Source organism: Plasmodium cynomolgi, chromosome 12, assembly GCF_000321355.1.
Source record: "Plasmodium cynomolgi strain B DNA, chromosome 12, whole genome shotgun sequence".
Taxonomy (NCBI): Eukaryota; Apicomplexa; class Aconoidasida; order Haemosporida; family Plasmodiidae; genus Plasmodium; species Plasmodium cynomolgi.
The window spans coordinates 732,412-743,027 of NC_020405.1; the positions used below are offsets into that span (position 1 = coordinate 732,412).

General features: G+C 41.7%; 4 protein-coding genes across 4 annotated transcripts in view; 3 read left to right on the forward strand and 1 right to left on the reverse strand.

Annotated features, from left to right (window-relative positions):
- The window catches only part of PCYB_122580 (mitochondrial intermediate peptidase), a gene marked incomplete at both ends in the record, with an annotated part of 3,369 nt that extends 3,138 nt beyond the window's left edge, over positions 1-231 (forward strand). Inside the window, one exon of the mRNA XM_004223590.1 lies at positions 198-231. Coding sequence (XP_004223638.1) covers positions 198-231 — 34 coding nt within the window. The remainder of the gene's footprint in view (positions 1-197) is intronic.
- Positions 232-1,115: 884 nt separating this feature from the next.
- On the forward strand, positions 1,116-3,497 carry PCYB_122590 (tryptophan--tRNA ligase; the record flags this gene model as incomplete). Its single annotated transcript, XM_004223591.1, has 2 exons — positions 1,116-1,229; positions 1,626-3,497. 2 exons carry the CDS (start codon positions 1,116-1,118, stop codon positions 3,495-3,497), a joined length of 1,986 nt encoding a protein of 661 aa, XP_004223639.1.
- Positions 3,498-4,488: 991 nt separating this feature from the next.
- Positions 4,489-5,522, reverse strand: PCYB_122600 (nuclear movement protein putative; the record flags this gene model as incomplete). Its single annotated transcript, XM_004223592.1, has 1 exon — positions 4,489-5,522. A coding segment is annotated over one exon (1,032 nt), but the record flags the coding sequence as incomplete, so codon positions are not given.
- A 4,160-nt stretch (positions 5,523-9,682) lies between these two features.
- PCYB_122610 (hypothetical protein) lies at positions 9,683-10,053 on the forward strand (the record flags this gene model as incomplete). The annotated part of the gene is made up of 2 exons (XM_004223593.1): positions 9,683-9,767; positions 9,797-10,053. The coding sequence occupies 2 exons, from the start codon at positions 9,683-9,685 to the stop codon at positions 10,051-10,053; spliced, it is 342 nt and encodes a 113-aa protein (XP_004223641.1).
- Positions 10,054-10,616: the final 563 nt, after the last annotated feature.

Here is a 10,616-nt window from a genome sequence, read left to right on the forward strand (position 1 = left end):
GGCCCTCTAAATGGCCAGAAAAAAAAAAAAAATAATATATATATATACATATATATATATATGTAAAATTCCCCCCTTTTTTTATCGTGAAAAAGTGAAAGTTGTACTTGATTCAACTCGCTCAGAGAAATGTATGCGCCATTTTGTTTTACGAAATGGACTTGTGTGAAATTTTTTTTTTTTTTTTTTTGTTAAAGCGATAGGACTATGAAGCTAAAGATTGTTCACTCTGTTATATGTGCCAATTGGCTTTTTAATTTTGCTCCCCTTTGGAGGAGAATAAAAAACGCGCGCAATGGTTTTTCCGACGTGGTGTATTCTCGCCCAAACGTCGTCTTCACGACAAAAAAAAAAAATAAAATGAGTGAGTGAATGAACGTGTGTCCATAATGCGGAAGAGGCACAGCTCACTCGGTCAAATAGGAACCGATGAGCATTTGTCACTCCTTGCGTGTGAAATGTAGCTGAACGGTGGGACAAGGACGATGTGTTGACGCGAAGAAGTTATAACGGAGAAAAAGAGGCACGGGAAGGAGTAGCATCTCCGTTTCAGCAGAACAAGTGCTCCTGCCGCATGATCATATGGTCGCGCATGCCCCATTTGCCCATTTTCCCATTTGCCATGTTGCCATGTTGCCCTTCTCACCGCATTTTTCATCCGAGCATGACGAGCTGCGCGCCAGACCTGGGCAGACCAAATCCACGTAGCAATTTGTGCCACCCATGCCTGGGCGCGCAGGTCGAGTTGAAGGCTTTTGTCACGAAGAGAGGGTGAAAAGGGAAAAACGGAAAAATTAAGTCGAAAAATTAAGAATAAAAAAGAACTCACGTAGGATAAAATAAAAAGCATAAATAAACAGCGAAAAAGCGCACGCAAGGAAAGCAGTGGCGCATTTCCTCTGCCACTTTTTTTCACACAAAAAAATATGAAAGTGAATTCGATTTGAATTTCCTCTTTTTTCCTCTTTTTTCCCCCTTTTTCCTCTTTTTTCCTTTTTTGTCCCGCATTTGACCCAGGAAGATAAAAAAAATTACCAAGCAACCAAACACAGGTTAATATAAAGGCAGGCCCGCCCCTAATTGACACTGCATGAAAGAAGCTGAAGAACCCCCAAATGGATAAGCTAAAAACGGTGTATTTGGATTCGGCCCTGAGCATAATCAAGGGGGCCCTGTGCGTCATCCTTCAGATACCCACCAGCAGGACGACCGAAAGCGTAAAAAGAAAGGTACTAAGATCGAACCGGAGAGAACGAGAGCGCGAGGAGGAGAAGAAGAACACTGCTCACACGATGTGTATTTCTTTTTTTTAACGAGTTGGTGTGGCCACATGGGTGGTAGGCCGGTTCGAAATGGAAATGCATCTCCTGCGGTGTGTGTTCTCAGTCGTGCTGTTTGCCCAGCGCAGATGTTCTAGCCAGATTGGTGTTCCTCAAGGCGCCTATTCTGCGTCGCTAATTCTAGGTCGCCCATTCTGCGTCGCTAATTCTTGGTCGCCAATTCTGCGTAACCACTTTTTCGAGTATCTCCTGACCGGAACTAACGGCGCTCACTCCGATCACTCCGATAACGCCGATCACTCCGATCACTCCGCTCACTCCACTGCGCCCCCCTCCCCCCCGCAGCAAAACAACAATGGCGTGCTGACCGTGAAGTCCATTTTGATGGAGCCGACGATCAGCCAGTACGATGACATAAAGAAGCTGATCCGGAACAAAATCCAAGAGGAGGTCCCCTTTTACAACTACCAAATGAAGAGGACCCTTGCAGAAAAGATTTACGGAGATTGCATATATGACAACTTTGGTCTCGCAAAGGACATCAGCGAAGTGAACCTCATAGCTCTGGAAGAATGGAACATCAACTGCAACAGAAATAGGGTCCTGCAAAACACAGGCTTGATAAAGGACATCCAGATAAATGAGTTCAAATATTTGACAACGAAAGAATCGTTGGAAGTTCATTTTGCAGTGAACCCTAAGTACACATTTGAAGAATTGAGTGGTATGTACAAAAGCGAAAAAAATTTGACCAATTTTTTGTTGGCTCCTATTGTTAAGGTCTACACATCAGAGGAGGAGAAGGAGGAGGAGAGTGTTATTAGAGGAGAGGCCCCCACCACCAATGACGATTTTGTGTACGCCCATGTAGAAGATATTTTACAAAAGAATAAAGTGCTCCCGCCATCTGGGGTTGAAAATGTAAATTACGAAAGATCTAAAGAAGTGACCCCGTGGGATGTGAACATAACGGAAGAAGGAATTAACTACAATAAGTTGATAAAAGAATTTGGATGTTCCAAAATTACAGAGAGTCATATTAAGAGGATAGAACAGCTAACCAACAAAAGAGCTCACCATTTTATCCGACGAGAAATATTCTTCAGTCATAGGGACTTGGATTTTTTATTGAATTATTATGAACAGCATAAATGCTTTTATATATACACAGGTAGAGGACCATCTTCCCTATCCATGCATCTAGGTCATTTGATCCCATTTTATTTCTGTAAATATTTGCAAGACGCTTTTAACGTCCCATTGGTTATTCAAATGTCCGATGATGAAAAATTTCTATTCAATCAAAACTACTCCCTAGAATATATTAACACCTTGACGAAGGAAAATGTGAAGGACATAATCGCAGTTGGGCTGAACCCAGAGCTGACTTTTATTTTTAAGAACACAACATATGCAGGTTACTTATATCCAACGGTTTTATCTATCCATAAAAAGACAACACTAAATCAGAGCATGAATGTCTTTGGCTTTAATCATTCAGATAATATAGGCAAAATATCTTACCCTTCTTATCAGATTGCTCCTTGCTTTTCGCAATGCTTTCCGCAGTTCCTTCCTCCCAATATTCCTTGCTTAGTTCCGCAGGGTATTGACCAGGATCCATACTTCAGGCTAAGTAGAGACATCGCGGTGAAAATGGCTCTACACAAACCCGTCGTTGTGCACTCTGTGTTTATGCCGGGGCTTCAAGGTGTGAACACCAAGATGAGCAGCACGAAGAAGAAAGACGAAAAGGGAAAGAACGACTCGGGAGTGAAAGACACGACCGGTAAGAATAGCGCTCCCAAGAATAGCGCCCCCAAGAATAACGCCGGAAACAGCGCCAAGGAACACAATAACAGCGTTATATTCCTAACCGACACGCCTGAACAAATCAAAAATAAAATTAACAAGTATGCCTTCAGCGGGGGAGGGGCCACAATTGAGGAACACAGAGAAAAGGGAGGCAATTTGGAGAAGGACATCTCGTACCAGTATTTGAGATACCTCATGGAGGATGACGAGAAGCTGCACGAAATTGGAGAGAAGTACAGACGGGGAGAAATGCTAAGTGGAGAGCTCAAGAAGATTCTCATCGAGATTTTAACCGAGCTAATACAGAAGCACCAGCAGAGGAGGCAGGCCCTCACGGAGGAGGAGATTGCCTATTTTTTTGACGCCAACAAGCCCGGCTTGAAGAAGTTCAGGGGCGCTTAGCGGGTTGTGCGGCGGGGTTAGCGGCGGGGTTAGCGGCGTGTTAAGCAGCCCATTAAGAGGTGTAGCCGAGAGAATGCATCGATACTCCTGCGATTGCGCGCCCCCCTATCCGCATCATCACCTAACCAGATATCCAATTCTAATTCACACGTTGGAGGACCCCCGGGTGGGGAGCGTGTAAAACTGCGAACAGACACGGCGGACCTGCCTCCCCCCAACCTACACGCAGTGTACGTATAAGCGGATGCGACTCAGAATTGGAGTGGTACATGGAGGGGAAGCTACTCCCCTGCTATGCGTTTGCAAACGGTTTGTTAATTTTCCCATCGGTTTCGTGCTCGCCGGAGCGATTCCATGATTGTACTTTATTGTGTTTTTCTTCAATTTGATTTATTCTACTTTGCTTCACTTATTTATCCGCGCTTATTTTGCTTCACTTATTTATCTGCGCTTATTTTGCTTCACTTATTTATCTGCGCCCATTTTGCCGCGCTCATTTTGCTGCATTTTATTTTTCCTTCTTTAATTAGCCGAAACGGTGTGGACGTGCGCCTACGCGCGCGCACCTTTAAGGGGAGAGGCCTAACGACACCACTGTGAACCCCCCCATCTTTGTTCAACAGCGCATCGGTCCACTTTTACTTAGCCATTGTTGCCTCGTCGCGATTTTCTGCCCTCACTTAGCTGTGAATGCGGGTCGGCAACACAACTTTTCTTCGCAGGCGAAATGAGGTTTCCCACGTTAACGAATGTTTAAAATTTGCTTAAAATTAAGGCGGTGAGTAGCATTTGTTTTGCACACCGCTTATCTCCCTAGGCGTGTTATTGTGTGTGTGGGATTTTCACATACGCATGACGCGGGCTGGGGAATGGGCGCCCGCGAGGGTTATTAAAATGGGCATGTACACACGTTTTGAAAAAAAAAAAACACACACATGTGCATATACATATATGTATGTGTACAGAGCACAGCCGCGTGTGTGGTGTGGGACTACCGGCCGAAGAACATGCTGTTGGGGTTGGACCTGCCGTAGTTGATGTTGGCCTTGGAAAAGTCCATCTCCGGATGCATTTTTTTGAACTTTTCAAAAATTTCAAACTTCTTCTGTTCATCGGACGTGGGCAAATTCATAGCCTTCTGCCTCTGGTCGTAGAGCATTTTTTCGACCACCGACCGAGTCTCCGCATCGAGGTCTTCCATCCTGGAGTTCTCTGGAACGATTTTCTTCACGTCAATTTCGGAGTCACCCTTTATTACCGTTGACCACCACTCCATTCCGTTTAGCTTTTCAATACACACATGAATAACCCTGTTATCTTCCAAGGTCCAAATAGAGTCCTCTGGCTTTATATGTTTATAAAACTCTCCGTCAATAATAACTTCGTTTTTAACATTCACATACAATTTTTTGTAAGTTATTTCCAATTTTATGTCCTTGGTTTTTACCTTTTGGTCCAGATTTATGTACATATCTAGACTATTTATAGTTTGAGTCCATGTGTATTTTTCTGTTTGTCCACCATTTCCCTTGGGTGGTTCATCATTAGTATCCTCATCCGAGTCTTCCGATTTGTTTGCCTTTCGTTCGTTCTTCCCTTTTCCTTTAGCGGAATATTCACTTATGGAAGGGGTTCTCTTTTCAGCTCCGTTTTTCTTGGAGTCCCCTTTTCCATTCGGAAGGTGTTGGTGAATGGCTAACTCTTCGTCTCCCATTTTTCCATCCTCGTCAATTTCTACAACACGCTTCTCCTCCTGCATGTTGTTCAAATCAGATGTTGTCATTCCGTTTTTCACATTATTGTTCATTTTCAAATTTGTGTTTTTTCTTATCTCGTTCATTTCGTCTTTCCTACTATTACCGTTCCTGTGTTCCCTTTCGTACAATTTTTTTTTTTCTTCATCCATTTTTTCGTACTCTTTTTTTAATTTCATCAAATATTCTTCCTTCCGTTTGTAGTACTTCCTCAACGTTTTCAAAACGATCTCTTCACATTGTTCTATATTCTTCGAGTTGGTAATAAAGTCTGTTTTACGCAACAGGAAGGAGAAAAAATGGTTCATCAAACTGTTAATGTCTCCACATTCTTTAGCAATGTTTAGCATTATAAAGTCAAACTTTTCGTTTACCACTATGTCTGTATCCATCTTTCTTTCTTTTCTTTTTCTGTTCAACTATCCTGTGATGCTTCTTTGCAGTGGTGGTGGTTTTGATGTGCTTCTCCACAAAGTTATGACGGTATTATTATACATGTACGTCGTAAGCGCAGGTATAAAATAAACGTACTCTTCCGCTTACGTATATACTTGTACAAATCAAATGTACGAATGGGTAGGCACTACATATGGCGATATTAACTTACGACAAGAGAGAAAAAATTAAACAGTCGCGTTACAGAGAGTGAGCAAGCCTTCTTGGTCTGGCAAGGAAACAAAAAAAATCGCAAAAAAAAAAGGGCCAAAAAATAAAAAGGCAATAAAAAAAAGGCAAAAAAAAAAGGCAAAAAGTAAAGGCAATTCTTTTGGCCCCTTTTTGTAAAATAAAATTGTTAGCCGCACGGGGGATGCAAAAAGGGCGGACGCTTCACTGCTTGCGGCACGTGCGAGGTTCCTCAAAGGAGGCCCCCCATTCTGAAGGTGGCGTGAATGTAAATGGTACGTATGCATGTAGTCACTTAGTGCCCATGTATGCATATTTGCATTATCGCGTAAACGTGCAGTTGTTCACGTGGAACAAGCGTATGAGTACAAAAAAAAAAAAAACGCGCGCTGCGTTGGAACCCACGCTGGGAAAGGCAAAGGGAAACACCTTACGCCAGTCGTGGAACACACTCGTTGTAGATGCCAAATTGGCTTAACCCCGAGGAACAGAATCTCTGCGATCTCAGTGAGCCTTCAAAATGGTGAATAAAAATGCATAGAAAAAAATGCAAGCAGGGGGGGGTGGTACCAAAATGGGGAAATTATACCAACGTAGAAGCGTACATTTCAATTCAACGTTCACGATGGAGGTTCAACTGGGGGGGGAAATATACGCTCAGTTCATGTGACATCCCGCTTACGAATTGGCAAAATGACCCTTTTGCAGATAAGCACGTCTACGTTGTTATGTCCAGCAGCTTGGCGAGTTTTCCTCTGCTTCCCGAAGTTAGTACCTTCCTTCCAAAACGGGAAAGACTCACCAATTTTAAGCGTAAAATTGCTTCGCCAAAGGAGCAACATATTGTCATATGCGAGAAAGCGAGCAAACAACGAACACACACCTTTTATCGTTTAAAGCTCGCTGCTCAACCGGAGGAATCAAGCATCGACTTCTCTTAACGTATGACGCGAAATGGAAAAGAAACCGCAAAGCAGTGGAGAAGCGTCCAAGTGAATAGCAGCGCCAGTATGATACGTACATGCGCACATGGTATACGTACAGCTTACATTTTTTTTGCACCCCGCTTTTTTTGTGGAATAGAAAAACGAACTGTGCGATGCACGTGCTGCTATTACGCACAAATGCATCTACCTATAGCTGTAGCAGCAGCGTGTCCGGTTTGAATCAAACGTACGCAACACTTAGACGAACTGTCCAAAGGGCAAAACCGCAGGGAGGGAATATCCCATCACCTGTGGGAAGCATCCCATTGGTTTCCCCTTTTGGCGCATTAAAAATGGCAACGTAAAACAATACATGTGCTGCCTTAAAATGGCTCAGTTTTGTTCTTTTTTTTTTTTTGTAAACATAGGTCAACATGTGTACTATACGTATACACATGGTGAGGAGTGAAAAGGAAAAAAAAAATTATCCTCCGGTATCTCCTAATTTCCGCATCACTGGCGTTTACGTAGAACCTTTATTGGGGGCACCTACCAGTACGTGTTTACGTCGAGCGTGATTATATGTAGACGCGCTTACGGCAAATAACCACACCATAATTTTTTCATTTGTACGAATCCACACGAGGGTTCATTTCGCATTTAATTTGTTTATCTCGCGCGGGTGGAACATAAAAAGGAGGTCCAGAAAAAGTTCCCTTATACTTATCGAATGAGATCTTTGAGGCGGTGGTGTCACTTCTTTCGAAGTTGTGTTCATTTTTTACCCACCTTTGGTGATTACTCTTTTTTTTTTATCGCAAGGGAATTATGTTCTTAGCAGATTCGAAAAGAATATGCTGTTCGTTTCGATCCTCTTGTAAATTTTTTTTTTTTGTCGCATTCTCGAAACAGGTAAAGTTGGGCCTCCCTAGAGAAGCGTTTTTCTTCATCAATAAATAACACCGATCTGTCGACGGGGGGACGAACGGCATAAGAAATCCCTCCGCGTTTGAGTGGTTTACGCGGTTTGCGCGGTTTGCGCGGTTTGCGCGGTTTGCGTGGGCATATCACGAGAGCAAGTTTTGACAAATGGTACTCACGCTCGTGAAGGGGGGTGAATCAAAAGAAATGTAGCAGCAAGGGGGAAAAGCATATACTCATTGTAGGGTGGCACAATGGGACAAACAAAACCAACACGTAATTACATCTTTTTTTTTACGCCCAATTATTCGTTTGGGCGACGATTGAGCTTTTTTGGGGAAGGCCCTGGGATGTATTTTAAATGATTGGCCGGCCCTCTTTTGCCATCCGCTTTTTTTTTTTTTATAGTATCACTACTCGTTTGTGGTTTTTTTTCTTCAAAATTGCAGAATGGAATAATTTTATGTGGTTTACTGTAACGGAAAGACGAATGCTGCTCTCATGAAAATTAAAAGTGCCATTTGGGTCGATCGTAGGTATGTCCCCCCCCGTCGTCCCACTTCTTCATCTGCTTCTTCCTGCTCAGTTCCTGCAATTTTCTCCCTCACAGTCATGCGTCGTTGGCAAAATATGTCCACATGATATATTTTAATATATAACAATACATTACCTGCTGCCCTACGCCTTGGCAAAGGAAATATATATATATTCATAGAAACGCCACTACTCAAATATTTATGCAAAAATAATATGGCAGTAACGAAGGCGCATGCACTAGAGGGTAGTAACATATAATAATATTATTATGCGTCCATTTTTTTTTTTCGTAATTTTTTTTAAAAAAACGCTGCAAATAAAAGAAAAAAAAAAAAAAAAAAAAAAAAAGAATAATATCCCAATTCATCATATTTTTTTTGCGCGGAAAAAGCATGCACCATTAAAATTTCTTCATAGTTGGGTAAATTTACAAAATAAAAAAAACGTACATGTGGTTTATATTACTTACATTACATTTTTTCGTAAGAAAGAAATAATTTTCACTTTTTCGCGATTGGAACGTGCGTATTTTGCCACTTATTTGTAAGTTCCCGTTTTTTATTTTTGCGAAAAGGAATGGATTCTCGAAACAGTTGAAAAAAAAAAAAACTGTCACCATTTTGCGAGTTCATTTTGGACCACTAAAATGACACGCGGAAAAGAAAATTGGCGAACGACAGATCGATGAAGCGTCAAACTGCAGATCGATAAAGCGACAGAGCGACAGAGCGACAATTTGCCGAATCAGTTACGTACCACTAACATGTCGATTTATTACCATTCCAAGTGGTAGGCAAAATTATAAAACTACTCCAAAGAAGCGGCAACTTTGATTTCCCTGCAAAAAAAGTTAAACGCCCAAAATTTCGTTTTCGCGGAAAAAACATAATATAATATAACCCTCAATCGGTTAAATTGTCATCGAAAGGGAAATTATTTTTTTTTTTTACGAATTGTTTTTCGCCCCTCCAAGTTATTACTTTGCAAATTCACGCTTCGAAAGTTTTTTGATGAAATGGAACACTTGTGTTTGTGGAAGTGAATATATGTGTACACCCTCTCCCCGGTTATAAATTTATCACTGCGTATTTGTCGCAAACGCACGCGCGCGTGTATACGTGTATATGTATGAACGTGTAGATATGCTCATACATTGTACGTTCATATATACACTTTTATATATGTGCACGGTTTATGTATTCTATCCCGTTATCCATTTAAAAGGGGTTGCCATCTAACCTGACAACTTCGTGGCTGTTGTTAACGCGGAAAGCCTGCTTGTACATATTTCTGCCGTTGTGGATAACCATTTTTTTTTATACACTGTTATGTTATATGTACGAAGCCAGCAAAATGGGTCTTAAAAAGTGCGTCGTTTTCTTTGCCTTTTTTAACGTCATTTCGTATCTAAAGAAAGAGAGCCATGACACATGCCTGTGTAATCCAACCCCATTTCCCGTTCCGCAACCCGAACCTGAACCCGAACCCGAACCCGATTACATGGATGAGTACATACCTTCACTAGAACCACAAACAGAACCACTACCAGTCCCGGATGACGGAAATACGAACAACAATAACTTTAATTTTTATAACAATGGATACTTCAACGGAGGAAATGATGATGATGACGACGATGATGACGATGATGAAATAATTGATAACTCCAACGATGACAATAATGATGACGAGGAGGCCAACAACGATGATGATGAGGATGATGAAGAAATTAACGGAAATAATGAAAATAACAATAACAATTCCCAAAAAAAAAGAAAAAGAAACAATTTGTAGATTTCTCTGGTCCACTAGAGGAGCCATGTTTGTGAAGAGAAGAGAAGAGGAAAGAAGAGAAGGTAGAGGATAGCCATCCACGGGGGTGAACCATTCGCAGTGGCACACCAACCTCAAACACGTTTGAAGTGAAGAAGCGTCTTCTTTGTTTTATCTTAACATATTTTTAAATACCATTTGGAAGCATTCGCTTTCTTACGTGATGGTATCTCCCCTGTACGTATAGAAACTCAGCACATGTGCACGCAGAAGACTACGTGCAGGTGTGCCATCCTGAAGCCGATCTGATGTTCTCCTTCCCCTTACTCCAGTTATTTCCTCTATGAGAAGAGCAACGTGTATATGAAGCGGTGAGTCTATTCTTGCGCTTCCCGTACCCTTGTTCACAACATATTCGACTTGTTGCTCACTTTGCCAAAATTGCCAAAAGTTCCAATATTTTTAATCGCCTTTCTATCAACGAACAGAAGGAATTAAAGGCACAACACCCCTGTTGTGCACCCTCCCTTTTTTTTTTTTTTTCATTATTTTTCCATGTGATAATAATCATGTTTAACAAAAAA